At 46.1% G+C, this 16,366-nt stretch overlaps 2 protein-coding genes across 2 annotated transcripts; both read left to right on the top strand.

The window, feature by feature from the left end:
• The first annotated feature begins 203 nt into the window (after positions 1 to 203).
• LOC104370581 (uncharacterized) lies at positions 204 to 10,606 on the top strand. Its single transcript, XM_086625631.1, has 6 exons — positions 204 to 344; positions 8,136 to 8,187; positions 8,503 to 8,690; positions 9,132 to 9,287; positions 10,157 to 10,267; positions 10,481 to 10,606. The coding sequence occupies exons 1-6, from the start codon at positions 204 to 206 to the stop codon at positions 10,592 to 10,594; spliced, it is 762 nt and encodes a 253-aa protein (XP_086481757.1). The 3' UTR covers positions 10,595 to 10,606.
• Positions 10,607 to 12,104: 1,498 nt separating this feature from the next.
• Positions 12,105 to 14,714, top strand: AURKAIP1 (aurora kinase A interacting protein 1). Its single transcript, XM_086625574.1, has 4 exons — positions 12,105 to 12,135; positions 12,622 to 12,710; positions 13,200 to 13,648; positions 14,582 to 14,714. The coding sequence occupies exons 2-4, from the start codon at positions 12,659 to 12,661 to the stop codon at positions 14,687 to 14,689; spliced, it is 609 nt and encodes a 202-aa protein (XP_086481700.1). The 5' UTR covers positions 12,105 to 12,135; positions 12,622 to 12,658; the 3' UTR covers positions 14,690 to 14,714.
• The last annotated feature ends 1,652 nt before the right edge of the window (positions 14,715 to 16,366 follow it).

The raw sequence follows: 16,366 nt of genomic DNA, 5'->3' as shown, positions 1-16,366 counted from the left end.
GCGACCCGGGGGGGCGAGGGGGAGGCGCCCCTCCGAGCCGAGCCGAGCCGGGCTGGGCTGGGCTGGGCCGAGCTGGGCCGGGCTGGGCTGGGCCGGGCGGGGCGGCGGGGGCGGGATCGGGGCGGCGGTGCCGACTCCGCGCCGCGCAGGTTAATACCGCGTGGGGCCGCGCCGGTAGCACGGTCGCGCCGTGCCGCGCTAGCATGGCCCAGCCGCGCTGCCGTTCCGTGCTCATCACCGGCTGCAGCCGAGGCATCGGGCTGGGGCTGGTGCGGGGGCTCGCAGCCGCCAGCCCCTCCCCGGACTTCGTTTTTGCGACCTGCCGGTACCCCGAGAAGGCGCAGGTAACCGGGGTGGGGGCGCCGGAGCTCCCCGGAGGAGGATGCTGCCCGTCCGCGGGAGCGCCGCGCCTCCTCCGCTCCGCGTCTGCCGGGGCGTCCCGGCCCCTCGGGGCCGGCCGGGCTGCCGGGGCTCTCCCTGCCCAGGCGCACGCCGCGGGAGAGAAGCCAGGCTGGAGATACAGCCCGGAGTACGCGTCCTGACAGCCGCCAGGCAGTGCTAGCCCGTGGGGCTGGCGAGGAGGGGAGGGAGAGGGCACTTCTGGAAGCGCGGAACAGGTCGAGCATCTCTGCGACCAAGCGCTGGTGTCCTGGCAGCACATGCCCTTGGTGGGATGGGAGTTGGGGGTTGAGCTCCCGCCCCGGGTAGGTGGCTGGATGGGACAGAGCTGGTGCCGTGAAAGTCTCTGAGGCTGGAAGTGAAATGATCACAGGATATTGCTGTGCGGGTACTTCTGTGCATTCCCGAAAGGAGGAGAGGCGAGCTGGAAACTCTGCAGCCCCGGCCCCAGCTGGGTGGGCAGGCTGGACAGCTTCTCGCTGGATTTGCAGCTGGAGAGAAGTATGTCCTGGCCTTCTCCAGTTTTGTGTGGACCTGGAGCCCTGCAGGGGTAGTCTGTCTCCCAGAAACCTCCCTGGTGGAACCTGTTACAGCTTTCCGTGTCTCTTCTACACGGTGTGTCTGTCCCCAGAAGGAGCTGTGGTCTGTCTCCTCCCTTTCTCTGCTGGACTTGCAGCAAGTGAGAAGGCCCAGATGATTGACGAGTTCAACGCTTCTCTTAGGGCCCTTCTTGGCCGGGTAGGGACCAGAGTCCTCTGCTGAAAACATAGTAGCTTTTGTTACATGCTGCTGGTGAACTCACTTGCAGCCCTTTCCCCTTTCAGCCAGCATTCCTGCTGCTACAGCATAGCAGTGATGTGTACTCCTTCCCCATCCCTAGACTGTTAAAAATGACTGTTAGACAAATTAAATGCACTCTCTGAACCTTTAAGTGGCAAACTGATGCTGAGGGTTATCAGTCTGCTCGCTTTGTGGCCACTTGTGTCCTCTGTTGTATCTCTAGTCTGATTTTGACCCTCCTCAGTAAGGTGGAATGCTGCTAGGGTAGTGCATGCAGGTATCACCCTCTTCCTTTCCTAGGAAAATCCTAGTGCCTTAGAGCTGCAGGAATCTGAGCTCTCAAATTTGTGACTGTCTCAAACCCCTGTGTATTGCCACAGGCATTCGGTAGGAGAATTGATACCAAAAGCCCTGCTTCTGCATCTCCCCCATGTCAAGTATCGAACAAGGCTGCCTTAGGGAAAGGCAAATTCCCGGGCATGTGCAGAGGTAAACAGAGCTTACGTGCCTGTTTCCTCATGGCGGATTTTATTCTTTTCAGTGCAAACTGTTATCACACCATGCTACCAATAAACAAAATGTAGCAACTTTGTTTACTGCTTAGCTGCACAAAAACTTCCAAAGACAGTGCTGAGGCTCCCTTCAAGGACGGTAGTACAGGGTTGGTCAGATAACACCTGCAGTCTGCCCACTCGGTTCTCCAGTAGCACTGTGCTGCTCTGCAGGTACTTACAAAACTGAAGGAAAAGGTCTTAATTTTGTTTCTTGTTGTCAAAACAGTTTCTCCAGCACAAAAGCACATTTAGGATATTTCTGAACAGTCCAGCGAGATTGAAATCTGTTGCACAGACTGCCTTTCAGAGTCGCTGGTTCCTGCAGCTTCCCCCCTCAGCCCCCCTTCATGCACTACATGAGCTCCTGAACAGGTATTCGCTACCATTCTGTTTGCTTTTAACTCCTGGAACAAGATCTGGCATTTGTCCCAGATGTGTTTCCTATTAGTGATTGCACAACAGCGCGGTGCCGTAGTGGTATAGGAAACCAGCAGAGACATATGACCTGTTGTTAAATAGTAATCTCCTTGCTTAGTTGTTTGTTCTAAAGCTGCTTTAGGCGGTGCGGAGAGAGGTTCTCTTTTTTCACCAACCGGCCCTTGTGTTCAGCAGTGACTTCTCATTACAATGGTCTTGGATCAATTACATGGAGAAGTTAAATGGTTCCTTCAACAGGAAGAGCTTCCAAGGAAACATGATACGGATGTATCTTAACACGACTTCTGAGGTTTTTCGCATTGCCAGTATCTAAAAATCTGGACTGAAAAGGCTGGTAAACCTGCACAAGAAGATGAAATAGCCTTCGAATAGTGCATTGTGCCTGGGAAGAGTCTGGATGGCTCCTTGATTGCAGCCGCAGAAACCTGGAAAGACTGCTGGCAGTCTTGTCTCATGTAGGCAGGAAGCTGGCCAAGAGCCACATTCCAGTAATCCTGAGTGGTGATTCTGCAGGCCACATGGAGTGCATCCTAAGCTTTTTGGTTTGTTTTTTTGTTGGGTTTTTTTTTGGGGAGGAGGGGGCAGGTTTGTCCTTGGTGAATCAGGGTGGGTTTTTGTTCTTTGTAAGGACCTCTGGGCCATGTGCTGTGCTTTGGCAGGACATCAGTAGAAACCTCTGCAGCCAGCTGAAAGCATATTTCTAACAGATGGGTTTGGAACTTCCACAAGGAAGGGAAATCTTTACTAAAGGTATTGTAGTAGTCCTGCTAGTATTATCTGTCCCATCTGCAATGCATAAAGTTGGCATGAAACTTTCTGACCTTCTGAGGTGTATTTCCGCCATGCCACTAGTCCTAGCTGGCAGAGGGCAAGCACAGACATGCTTGAGCCTCTAGCAATGGGAATCTTAGCACCATATGCAGCTGACCATCTCAAAGCCTGGATCCCATTTAGCCATGTCTCTTGAGTGCAGTATGGTAAGGAAAGGCAAAGGTTCAGGTTGTTTTTGTGGTTTTTTTTTTCCCCAGAGAGAAAACTTCTTGTCTTCACTGACTTCCCAGTCAAATCTTGAAAACCCAGAGTTCAGGTTCCTGCGCTGCAGAGATTGACACTGCAGACTTGTCCTAGTGCACATGAACTGGGCTTTGCCCATCTAAGATATGTTTGTAGATTGTGCAGGCTGGGCTGTAAAGTTGAGTGACTTGTTCTCTCCCTGCACACCTGAGCTGTCAGTGCTTGCTTTTTCTCTTGACAGTGATTCAAGTTAATTTTGTTAAAATTAACACTTTGCTTTATGGTAAGTGACCATGTGAAAAGTCTTGCTTAATGTAAGTGCACTGCCCCCACTTCCTCTACTGGATTAGAGGATGGATTTGGACAACAGCAATTTTGGACAGCTCTCTTAAATTGTGCTCTCATCTGGTTTGGTAGAGTAGCATTTTCCTGCTGCAGAATGCAGTGAGAGGAAAAACGATGTGAAGAGCTTACATTGAAAGCCTTTAAAAAATAACTTTCCAGTTTTTAGAGGAAAAGTGACTAAACAGCAGTAATTCTGTAGCTGAGAGTTATCTAGAGACTCTCCCGGCAGAGTGCATGCTGTTACACAAATGACTGCATACTTTGGGGTCTTCCAAACAGGGGACAGACAAGAGCCCCTAAAGACCTGCCGTTAGAAAGAGACGCTGGAGAAGAGTCTGACTTTGCTCTCCTCTGTCTACTCCAGAAAGCAGCGTGCCTCCTGTAACTCGCTAATCCTGGGATAATGCTCAACAGCTGCAAGCTTTCGCATGTGAGTCTGTGCTGGCAGAAGTTGTGATAACTTGAGTTCTTGTGCTGAATAGCTCCTAGGTGGCCTCCACAGAACATTTGCCTAACAAATGGGCTTTAGATCACACGATAACATGCAGCAGGCCTGCAGGCACATCTAGCTAACCGCTGCCCCTCCTTGAAAAGTACCGTACTAGACTCCTTCAGCCACATTTTGATTCTGATCTGCCTTTACTTGGGCTGCTCGAGCACTGAGAATGGAAGCAGTAATAATTCTCTTGCAAAATAATCCTGACGTTTCAGTCTTTGTACTCCGGATGGACGAAACCACAGTACAGTTATTAGGCAGCCTCTCCTCCCACCTCCTGCTTTTCTTTCCTGATCTTTCTTCTCCCATCCTGCGTTCCTATTAGAGGGAAAAAACTCCGACCCAGAGTCTAAGACTACACCTAATGATGGTGTAGCCCCTGTAGTCCCCCCTCTGACTTGCTGAAAGAAGAGGTAGCTTTCCAGGGAAGCAAAGTAGCTGAGAGGATCCGAATGGCCACGGCATACATCTGTTCACAGCACTTGCTGTACTCGGCTTTGCTCTGCTAGGCTGTGCTGAGAGCTGAATGTGGGACTTCGGGACAGGAGCATCTCTTGTTCCTCCTGCTCTCCCTGCGAGCCCAAGTCTGTTCCCAGGTGAACAAGAAAGCCTTCAGTTCCTTGCTGCTCAAGAGTCCTCTCCTGGGCTCTGGAAAGCTTCCAGGGCTTAATGTGCTGTTTCCCTTCCTCTGAAGCAGGAGATAGTGTTACTAACAGCGCTGTGTTTGTTTCCTTGTCAGACACAGCTCTCACTGAAGTGCTTCTGCACACTGTCTCTGTCAGTTTTTGGTTTTGTTTTTCCTTTGCTGCATATTTTAGCCATGTGGTCTGCTATTGGGAAGAGCAGCTGAGCAATCTCTGGAGCAGCGGTGTAGCAAGATAGATGTGCTATATCAGGCAAAGGGGGCATTCTTGAAGTCTTTCTAATTTTGGGTTATTGCAGTGTTTGTTTTGTTTTATTGTTTGTGTGGTGTGGTGTTTTTTTTTTTTCTGGAAGTGTTTTGCACTTCCTACAGCATTACGGTCTGGCCCTTCACGAGTCAGAAAGGACTGTGGATTTGGGGCAGTCGGCAGCAGCTTGGTGTAAACTATTAGGCAATCAAACAGTGAGTTGGCTGTACACTGTGATACTGAATAGCCTGTCTCAGGGAGACACCGGCTAATATGATACATCTTTGACTTTGTCCCGAGTGCAAGCGGGATGATGTGAAAGGATACCCGAGTACCTTTTGCCTGACAAAGCTGCCTATTTTGGCTTTATTGCTTCCAACTGGTCTAGTACGGCCAGGTTCTTTCCAAGAGTTGTAACTGAAGTGAATAATGCTTTCATAAAGAAGGCAAAGTAAATCTTGCTAAATGACAAAGACAACATGACATTCCTGGTTGAAATCTAACGATAAATATCCCGGGTACTGATAAGTCTGTATCTGGAGCCTTGAGCACCAGAGGATCTTGTTTAAACTGGAGTTGGCTGACTCTGCTAATCGTAATTAAAATCAGCAAGCAGGAAACAACAGATGCTAATCAGAGTTTAAATTTCTCTTGGAATCCGTAAGAGTTGATTCTCAGGGTTAACTATTCAGGTGTGGAGCACTTCTAGAGCTACTCTGCTAAAGACAGTATTAGGGAGTTGTGTGGTGGGGTTTTGTTTGTTTGTCTGGTTTGTTTTTAAATTGGCCATCACAGCACACTAACTAAAAATGACTTGGCCTGGGATATGTTGGCTGTACCTGCTGTCTTTAAATGAAACTGTGTAAACTGACATTAAAATACAAGCTGCACTTGAAATAGCAGTACCAATGAGCTCACTTATTCTTATGTATGCGTTTCCATTAAGGGCTGCACTGGCTCTGTTAGACTGTGCTCTGAGATCTTGTCTTCCCAGGGATTTAACTTATTCATCCTGGGTGCAGTGCCTCTGCACTAGCATGTTGGCATAAAAAAGTGAGCACAAGTTTGCTGAAAAAAAAAAAAAAAACCTTGCAGACAACTTTGGTGGTATAAGTTTGTTGTTTTGTTTTGGTGGTTTTTTGTTTTATTTTTGATGGGATGAGAACAAGGCACTTGAGAGATGACCACAGTGAGTTTCAGGAAAGCTTATCCCTTCAGTGGGGAGCCAATAACTAGTATATGTACACATTGCAGTAATATTTTCAGAGTTGTCTGGACACAAGAGGCTTTTGATCTCTTGGATCAAAACTACTCGGGGTGGGGGAAGAGGAGAAGCAGCATACATGGCTGGTGGCTTGAAATGGCTGTATCTGATTGCGCTGCCATGAGCTTGTCTCGGTCGTCCTCTCTGCATGTTTCTTCTAGTCACAGTAGGGAAAAGAATAGTCTTTTCTGTAATTTTTAGGTTTCCTAACTGGATTTTTCAGCTTATGTTTATATCAGGTGGAGTAACATTCCTGAAGACCAAAGCTGCCTAAGTTACCTTTATGCCTGGAAGCTGTTTCTGAGAAACTTAAACCACTGAAGTGGGAGTCACTTGTTAACTAAGTAATTAACTAAATGGAAAAGCTATTGAATTTTAAACCTGATTTGCATGCAGCAATTATAATTTCTTGCTGTTTATGTTCTGGAGAATGCTTAACGCTACAGTGTTTGGAGTTCTTAACTGGACATATTGCTTACTCACTTCAGAAGCCTCTCTCATTGCTATCACCACACAAAACATCTCTGGCCTTTTGGCAAAAGTTAGTAGCTTGCTTCTTTCAGAGTAAAGCAATCTGACTATAAATAAAACAAACCTTGAGAAGCCAGAGCACTTCTGGAGTTTATTATCGAGTAAGTGATACTGTCAAAACTAAAGTCCAGTAGACAGTCCAAAGCCTCATAATTATTGCAGGCCTTGACATGGCAGAACTATTTCATGCCTGACCATCAATAAACAAGATAGTGTGTTCTGGGCCTTTAGTGTGTTGAAAACTGTCCCATTAAGTGCTATCCAGGAGAAGGAATGTCTTCTGGTTTTGCGATTCTGACTTGTTCTCCTTCCTTCCCCCTCCCCTTAATAGCCTTAACTGCAGTTGTAGGTTGTCCTCAGTGGGAGAACAAATTTTCTAAACAAGCCTGGAGAGAATCCTGCAGAGTATGAACTGAGATAAAAGATGTAATGCATTATAGCTTGACAGAGGACATAGAGTCCCTAAATGTCTCCAAGTGGCAAAGAAGTACTCTTTCAAAATCAGCCCTCCTGACCTCTATTCCCAAAGGGCTCCTAAAGAAATGGATTTGCTTGAGCTGGAATGTTTGTCCAGGGATGCTCAGTCTCCTAAACACGGCTGGGAGTATGTAATCCATCTGTTACATTTGGCCACGCTTCTCACTTGGTTACATGGCACAGAAACCTAAGTATTCCAGCTGGGCCTATAAATTCAATTTGGACGCACTTTGTCCAGCAGCAACACCAGTATAGTATTTATTTTCTCCAAGTCATTCTTCTACGGAGAGGTAGTAGGCAGATGACTGAACTATAGGTGTCCAGCAGAAAGAGAATTGTTCTCATGGACAGTTACTATGTATGTAACCAATTTCATGTATTCTTTACCTTCAGTTACAAGAATCAAACCTAATGAGAGTGCTGGAAAATGGAATTTCCATGGAAAAATTGCTAGGGAACATTTATTGCGAACAGTAATTCCAAATGGATTTTCTTAAGCATTCCTGTTGCCCCGTGCTGATGTCTAGCATGAGCTAAGCTTCAGGAGAATTATGCTTTTCTTACAGAAGTGGGAAATTAATGGTTTGGAATGCAGTCTGAGCACTGGGTCTGCTGTGAAACTGGCAATGGTGGCTGCTTGATCGAAGAGCTGCAAACAGACCCTCAAGTTGTACCCACTGAGAACTAACTAAAATCTGGCGTGCTGGTATCTTGACTAAGCAGGTGAAGAGTTGAGTTTCTTGGAGCAGTTGATCTTGCTCTCAGGAAAACTGCTCAGCAAGTTGGAAAACGAAGTACTATCATTGCCTTCAGTCCAATTCTGAAAATAAATGGCAGTTACAATTCTGGAAATGCAGATCTCAAATTGTTTTAGGTAATAGCCATGGAGATAAATTTTTATACATATATAGATAGAAAAGATAACACAAATAATTTCTTCTTCCCAGGAACTACAGCAGCTTAGCAAGCAATACAGCAATATCAAGCTCCTGCAACTAGGTGAGTAAAGGGCTTTATACAGAATTATGTTCAACTAAGTCGACTGAATGCATCTTAAGAAACTGGTCTTCTGGGTGATCCGTAGCTGTACACGACCTCCAGCAGCTGAAAAAAATCACCCTCATCTTAAGATAAATCTAGGGAAACATAATCTATATGAAGACTTCTGTGCATTTTCATCTCTGTGTGCTGCCTAAGTGTCCTCATTCAGACTAATGCCTTAGCTTTGGTTTAGCATGTGTTACATAAGGACAGACATCACTTGAAACACACAGTTCACTGCTCACTGTGGCTATTCTTGGCTCCTCTGTGCAGATGTGGTCTGTGAAAACAGCATCAAGAAAGTAGTTAAGGAAGTGGAAGAAATTGTGGGAGACAAAGGTCTGAACTGCCTCATTAACAATGCTGGCATCAATGTGCTTGCGTCCTTGGAAGAAGTCACAGCAGAGACAATGCTCACCATTTATGAAACCAATACAGTTGCCCAGCTGATGGTCACTAAGGTAAGAATTGGGAGGAATGTGCTTAGTCTATGGTACTATAAGAGGCTTTTCCACTAGTGAGCTGGACATGTAACCCAAGCATTTGTCACCTTGGGACTGCACAGATACAGGTCTGATATCAAACTACACGCCCAGAGAGTAGCAAGAGATCCTTTCTATCAAGGATCCTTCTCCTTATTTAAATCTCTCTGGTATGAGGTCACTTCAGTGGACAGGTTGGGCTAGGAGGTGGGTGGAAGAGACTGAAGGTCCTTGCTACTTACAGCTGGCTGTTATAGAAAGGTTTCCTATGGTCAGCTTGTCTGGGGAGCCATCACCATTCTGTGCTGATGGCATAGAGTTGTACTGCAATTCTTCACAGAGCAGAACCCAACAGTTCTGCTTGCCTTGAACGGGCCAAGAGCAAGCTGAACAAATTGAAACAAACTCTTGTTTTCACAGGCATTTCTACCCCTTCTGAGGAAGGCAGCCCAGCTGACCACAGGAATGGGCTGCCATAGAGCTGCTATTATCAATATGTCCTCTCTTGCTGCCTCCATGCAACTTGTCCAGGCAAACGAGATGTTTCTCAAGGTCTACCCCTACAGGATAGCAAAGGTTTGTAGGCTTCCCAGGGCTATGCTCACTGCGTGAGGGCAGGCCTGTGAATTTAAGACCACTCAGAGCTTAAGACAATGATCTGAGGTGTGCAGCACTTCCTTGGATAGGCTGACACAGGAACTGTTCTTGTTCTTCATGTGGGTGGAAATGGGATCTGTGAAAACTGTACATCTGGAGCAAACATGCCAACTTCTTACGAACAGGCTCACAAACGTTCCATCGCTACTCTGATATAGACCCGTTTCAGATAGACTTGGCATTCAAGGAAGAACTGATGCCAGCAATTGTGTGTCCTATTTGCTGTGTTCCTCTCCAGTCCAAGCAAGATAGCAGGCATGAAACTCGACAAAAAGTGTGCTGACCTGTACATGGTAATGCTAGTTAGTAAGAAGTGGAGTTTTCAGTTTTGTCACATCCAGTGACTGAGTTTGTACGAACAGTGAAGACAAAACACACAGTTTCTCCTATACCACCTACTCATAAGCTGTTAATATGCTTGTTTTCCCTGTTCAGAAGTAAAAAACCGAATGTGTAACGATTATTGCAGAAAAAGAGTCCTTATGTCAATATCATTTTCCCCACAACTCCTTAGTAAGGAGTTTCAAATGCTACTCTGTCTTCCATTGTAACTTAGTTTCATCTTTGGGCAGTAAGCTGACGGCAATAGAGCTTTCACAATGCTTCTCTTAGCACGTCTCTGAGAATGAAGCCCCCACTAAGTCTGGATAAGTTATTGTGATACTGTCACTGCCCTTTCATTTGCCAAGAGACAGCATGGTGGAAGGGAGGTGTCAATTAGTTTGGCTTAAGATCTTGCTCAGGGTTTGTAAAACCAGCACACTAATAGATGGTTTCCACTCTTGTAGACTGCATTGAACATGATCACCAGGTGTCTTGCTGCAGACTTGAAATCAGATGGAATTCTCTGTATTTCTTTGCATCCAGGCTGGCTTCAGACAGATATGGGTGGAAACATGGTAAGCTATGTCCCTCTGAAAATGTGGAAGTATGACTCCCTTGTTGTCCCAACCCTTGCGCAAGAACCCACCATACAGTATACACTTCCATGTGCTGCAGAGGCACACTAAGACATGCAAATACATTCCACTTGATTCCAGTAACTCCTTAAATGCGTCTGATTCTCTTTTGTAGGATATTCCCAGTAATAATCTAAGCTTGATTTGCTCTAGGCTCCCATGCAGGTGCAAGAGGCTATCCCAGGTATTCTCTCTGTTCTGGACCGTCTTGGTGAAAAAGAAAATGGTTCCTTCCTGGACTGGCAAGGGGAAACTCTACCATGGTAGTAGTGCACAGTATGCTACAAAATCAGCGTGTCAGTCACTATTTAACTTGTGCCACTAATGTGTGTCTCTAAGGTTTTCTTATACGCTGGCTGAAACAGTCAGTCTGATATCCAGCCTCTCTCTAGGTGTATTTGGAAAATGAGGTGGCTGACTCTTTTACTTGATATTGCTACTGCTCTGTTCTAATGCTTCTTGCAAATACTACTGTGCTTTTAGTGATGGGTATCTCTTGAAACCATCTAAAATAGATTAAAAACTGCAAGTTAAATCCAGGGCTGGTTCCTCTTCACTTTGAAAACCAAAATGGGCCTCTCACTCCCTGTAGAAGTAAATGACCTGGCCTCAGAGTAAAGCCAGTGTAGGCTGTCAGATTCCAGTATGTTCAGTCTACTGGAGACATGTCTCTGGAAAAGGTCCTTCAGTTTCCTTCAGTCCTAACTGAGCCAAGACTGAAATTGCCCGAATCTAGACTACATGAATTTGGTACTTTAAATTTCTCAGCAACCCCTGAGTGTCCCCAGGTTGACAGCACACACCAGGCACTTGCTTTGTTCCCAGTGGGTGACTAATGTACTGGTATGGGGGTGGGAATGTTGCTTTGTACATAAACTTCTAAAACGTCTTCAATAAAGTCTTGGTTAAACAAATAGTCTGTTTACTAAACTACTTCAGTTAATTTCCCTGTATGTAGGTTTCTCTTAGTAGGTTTCTTTTCCCTGACCAGAGAGCTGTACATCTACCTTGCAGAAAGAAACTCTAACCATTGCTGTCTCCTTCAGTCTAGATGGGTTTAACATGGTGGAGTGTACCTGAAACAGAGGCAGACCCTTGTTCTGGTCTGAAATACTAAAAGCAGCTGGTGAAAAGCTCTCTGTGTTCTGGCTGAGGTAGGCAAAAATGCAGAAAGTTCTTTGAAGTCTGGGATTGGCATCAACATCACTGCTTCATGCCAGCTGATTAGGCACTTTCATGCTGTGCCAAGGTGGTGGGTTCCTGTACCAAGTGAGAAAGGACAAACAGCAGCCACGTAAGTGGGTGAGGCAGGTGTGGCTGTTCCTGGACAGCAGCCACCGAGACCTGCCCTCAGACGCAGCTAAGGATGTGTAAGTGATGTGAAGTCTTACTGGGAGTTTACGCCATGCTGCTGCACTCAGACTCATTTTTGGCGACGTGCTGCTGTGACTGAGCAGGTGACCGAAATGCGCTGCTTTCCCGTCGGCTGGAAGCCACGGGCTTCCCGTCCCAAAGCGCGACTGCAGTGCCAGCTACAGGGCAAGCCCAGCTGGAGCGAGCGGAACCGCTTAGTTTGAATCGGGTGGGGAAAAGGAGCCCCTGTGCGTCCCGCAGCCTGCGTGAGAGCCGACGGAAACAACCGCAAGGGTTGTTCCCCGCGAAGGCGGGGGGAAACCGGGACCCCGCGGCCGGGGCGGAGCGAGGGGCCGGGACCGGAGGGACCGCGGGCGCCCCCGCTCCGGCCGCGCTTCAGGGCGCCTGCGCGGCGCCGCCCGCCGGAAGCTCCGGGACGGCGGCGGATGAGGATGGTGAGTGATGGCGGCCGGCGGGCCGCAGGGCCGGGGCGGCGCGGGTGCTCGGGAGCGCCCCGCGGAGAGAGGGGCTCCCGCGGAGAGAGGGGCTCCCGCGGAGCGCAGGGCGGCGGGTCGGTTCCCCGTGGCCGGAGGGTAACGGGCGCCTCGTTCGTCCTCCGGCTTCTGCCGTGGAAGCAGCACCCGGGGCCTGGGCGGAGGCGGCCCGGTTTTGGAACCGGGAACAGCCGGGAATCGGCCCGGTTTTGGAACCGGGAACAGCCGGGAATCGGCCCGGTTTTGGAACCGGGAACAGCCGGGAATCGCCTCGGTAGCCCAGCCGCACCAGTGCGTGTGGGCCAGGCCCCTGCGGCAGCGAAGAGGATGTTTGTAGTGTCTGAGCCCGTCGGTTTGAAGTTTGGGGTTAAATTTAGAATCATTTTTTTTTTCTATGTGTAAAAACAGCATGTTTGCCTCATGGAATGAATGTTCTTATTTTAACAGCAGTTACTGGCTCTGGCAGTGAACAAAGCAAAACGATATGTTGCTGTCACAGCTGACTTCCCAGTTACTGAAGGCATCACGACCTGCAGGTAAGCAGGTGTTGTGCGACCTGGTTTTCTGTTTCTTTTTTTTAGGGTAATTAGACTCCCAGAAATTTCTTTTCCAGCAAGCAGTGCAAGAGTGGAGAGGCTCTTGTGGGATGTTAATGTGCCTGACCTATTCTGTCAGTGTTACGTAGCTCTGATTTGACCTCTTTCAAGCTTAGGAGGAGATTTCTCAGCAGCAGAAAGGGTTAATATAGTGACCAGTTCCCAGCTGTTCCAAATTGTGCTTACGCAGTTTACACAGTGAAATATTGTGTAATGTGGTTTTAGCAGATGGTGTTATGGTGACATAATTAAATTCAAATTAAAAAATTCTTTCTTGCTTTTGTGGTGGGAATGTAATTTTTGTAAGCAGCTTCCTTTATTAGATTATTCTGGCCACAGTTGTCTGGTGGTTTGAGAGCTGGTCAGAGCTTTTCTTAAGATACTGTTTGAAAATTCTGCCTTTTAAGTGAAATTATTTTCTTCTCAAAGGCCACCTTTTGCCCAGGTCAGTGTCTTCCTTTCTTTGCTATCGTTTTACATCTGCGTGCTATAGCACACAGCCATCTAACAAGAGTGGAGCTGTACCTCAGCGGTGGAATGCTCTGGACCCTGAACTGGAAGAGGTGCTGATCCCCAGGAAACTTTCCATCAGCCCATTAGAAAGCTGGCTCACAGTTAGATACTCCCTTCCTAAAGCAGAGATCCTTAATGCTCAGGAAGAAGTGGGCTATGAGCCTCTCCAGCGATATGACTGTCCTCCATCTGATGAGGGAGCTAATGTGGAGGAAGGAGAGGGAGCACTTAGCAACACGGTTCAATGTAAGAACGTTTTGAAGATTCGCAGAAGGAAAATGAATCGGCACAAGTTCAAAAAGCTGCTGAAGCGAAGAAAGTTTGTGCGGAGGAGGATAAAGGAAAGTCGCAAGAAGAAACGTCAGGTATGTTCAGGGTAGAGAGAACTTCTTGACAAAAATGTGCCCCCTTCTTAAACTGGCCTCTGCTCAGGTGCTGGATGATGTTTTTAGGTGGAATTGATTTGAGGAAAAATGTCAGCAGCTCAGAGCGCCTTAAAGAATTCGGTATTTACCGGTACAATGGCTTTTTCTGTTTTGTGTTTGACCTGTACGTTTTCAGCAGTTGTAACTTAGAATATTTCTGTGGTTGTGAACTTACATGTGTGGTAGTTACTGTGTGTAATTTTTCTTGCCTGGCAGTAACTTAACAAATATACAGCTAATGGAGAAGAATTTTGGCGATTGTGTGAAAGATTAATTCACGCGTTTGTGTTATATCAGGGAGTCTGGTTCAACTTCTTTCCTGTCTTGCCAATGTCTTCAAGTGCTTCCTATTGTCTTTTTCTGTATAGAAGCCTTTTAGTTCCCTTAACAGAAGGGATAAGGGAAGGCATGGGCCGTAATTCAAACTGTGTGTGTTCTCATTCAACACTGCCTTTCCATAGTCTGTTAGGTTTGCTATGATATACTTGAGTTCATTCTCTGGTAATTTTCACCTTTGGAAAAGGGTGCAAATTTGGGTTAATTGTAATTCCATTTCTTCAGATTTGTAGGAAGCAGTGTTGAAAGCTGTATGATGAGAAAATCCTCTTAATTTTCTTAGAATTTTCTTTTCCATCTTCTCAGTGTTCCTTGCATAGGACTTTAAAAATAATGGTACCAAGATCCTGGTGCATTTTAACGTATTTTCTGCAGTAAGGCTAACTATTTTGACACCTAGAATGAGCTGCCTACTTAAAAGCATTTTTCCTTTGTGTGTGTTGTACCTAGATTCCGCATGGGCAGTGGCTTGAGACTTGAGTGTTGCTGTTGAGCTACATTAATATTTTTTCTTTTTGTTTTCTTTTTCTGTTGTAGATAAAATTTGAGAAAGATTTGGAGCGCATCTGGAAAAGAGCTGGTTTGAAAAGTCCTCCTGCAGGATGGCAAACACCCAAGATATTTCTGAAAAGTTCAAAGCGATAAAAACACTTGTATTGAGCTTTAACCTGTTAATTGTAATTAAAAAGTACTTAAGTACACGGATTACTTTCAGCCTTTTTCTGAGTGTGATGAAATTGGTAGGAGGAAACTTTGTCTTGGTGAGCAGTTTTCCAAGGGCAAAGCTGACGACAGTATGCTTTTCCTCCTCAAAAGAATGGTGTGAGCCCTTGTGTAGTGACTTGGCACTGCTGTGTACAGTCTTGTGCTGCTGCCCTCCACCTGTGTGTCTGAGCAAAGGTGTCTTAGACTGCAGCTGAATTCCTGGAGTTGCTGGTTAAGATTAGACTGAACAATGTGCTATAAGAACAATTGGTTGTGAGAGATGGGATAAGTGGAAGAATTCTTCTGATTCTAAGCACAACTATATAAGACATAAGCATGTTGAAAAGTTCTTTTCAAAATCACATTCTTTCATAGCCTTACTATAGAAGAGCTGGTGTTTATTAAAGAGTTCTGGCGAAATAGGAATTGGATCAGAATTCCATTGAATATGTCTGCAAAAGCGTTGATTTTCGCTTATCTGAAGCCTCAAAGTGCATATGCCTTAGGCATTGCGTGAGCATCCTTAAAAGATGTATTTATATTTTCTGTTCTGTTTTGTGCTCATAAAAAAAAAATATTTTTTTTCTATGATTGACTCTTGTCATATAGAACATCCAGATTTTAGTATCAGTAAAAGTTCAGAGCTAATTATTCATTAACTACAAAAAGTGTTTTGTGCCTGAGATGACCTCATTGTAATCAGCTGGTTTTACATGGTTGAAGAGAGTCATGAAAGCTGTGAAAAATATAGATGTTTATTTTAAACCCTGACAGAGGACTTTATATCTGGGTTCTGTTTCGGGTTTTGCTTTTGATTTTTCTGTTTGAGACAGTTAACTTCTGTGTGATTTAGTTCTTCCCTGTCTGTATTCCAGCAGATAGATGGGATGGACCGACCTCTGAGAGAAAGCGGGGAAAAAGAATGAGCTCTCTTAGGCTCGTCACTCTGCAGCATACAGGGAAGCTACCCTGAAAATGCATTCCCTTTTATCTGCTAGGAGCAGGACACTTGACTAAACTGGAAGGGAAGAAGAAAATAACTTGTGGAATTCATTGCTACAAGGTACAGTTTAGTCTCACTTCAGGAAGGACAGTGGCTCCTAGCACACCGAGACGTGTCTGAGTTCTGTGTGTGGAGCTCCGCTGTCCGTGTCGCTAGATGGCAGTGAGTTCAAAGCCTCTGAAACTCCCTAGCTGTTCACGTGGGAGCTAGCTGGATCTTTTTGTCAGTATTTTCAGGAAAGGGTACACCCACATTTAAAAATTGATTAATCGTGCTAGAGAACTGTTGACATTCTGAGAACTGTATTGAAGTCCTGTAGAAATGTGTGGTTAGCACATTTTTATAGTTCTTTTTCCAAACCATGTGTTAACAGTAGGCAACTTTGATCAGAAAAATTAAAAAGTTTCCATCCTTTTCACGCTTTAGGCTGCAGTTGCTTTTAACCAGGACCGGTGGGACTCTCTCATTCAGCCTGTTGTCAGAATTTCAGTGAGGTGGAGAATGTCTAGCCGTGAGCCTTAGAGACTCACTGAGCAAGAGAAGGTTGAGTGTTGATCCTGGCTTACAGGTTTGTTAAATACGTAGGCTGCATCTAGGTGTTTCCTAAGTATCAA

Source organism: Tauraco erythrolophus, chromosome 23 (assembly GCF_009769465.1).
Source record: "Tauraco erythrolophus isolate bTauEry1 chromosome 23, bTauEry1.pri, whole genome shotgun sequence".
NCBI lineage: Eukaryota > Metazoa > Chordata > Aves > Musophagiformes > Musophagidae > Tauraco > Tauraco erythrolophus.
Note: the sequence above shows the minus strand (reverse complement) of the source record. Positions and strands in the feature narration are given on the sequence as shown.

Coding starts and splice junctions, on each gene's coding strand:
- AURKAIP1 (XM_086625574.1), top strand. CDS start 12,659: ATGTTGCTGTCACAGCTGACTTCCCAGTTACTGAAGGCATCACGACCT. Junction 12,711..13,199: donor GAAGGCATCACGACCTGCAG/GTAAGCAGGTGT, acceptor TTCTTCTCAAAG/GCCACCTTTTGCCCAGGTCA. Junction 13,649..14,581: donor GTCGCAAGAAGAAACGTCAG/GTATGTTCAGGG, acceptor TTTCTGTTGTAG/ATAAAATTTGAGAAAGATTT.
- LOC104370581 (XM_086625631.1), top strand. CDS start 204: ATGGCCCAGCCGCGCTGCCGTTCCGTGCTCATCACCGGCTGCAGCCGA. Junction 8,691..9,131: donor CCCAGCTGATGGTCACTAAG/GTAAGAATTGGG, acceptor TTGTTTTCACAG/GCATTTCTACCCCTTCTGAG. Junction 9,288..10,156: donor ACCCCTACAGGATAGCAAAG/GTTTGTAGGCTT, acceptor CCACTCTTGTAG/ACTGCATTGAACATGATCAC.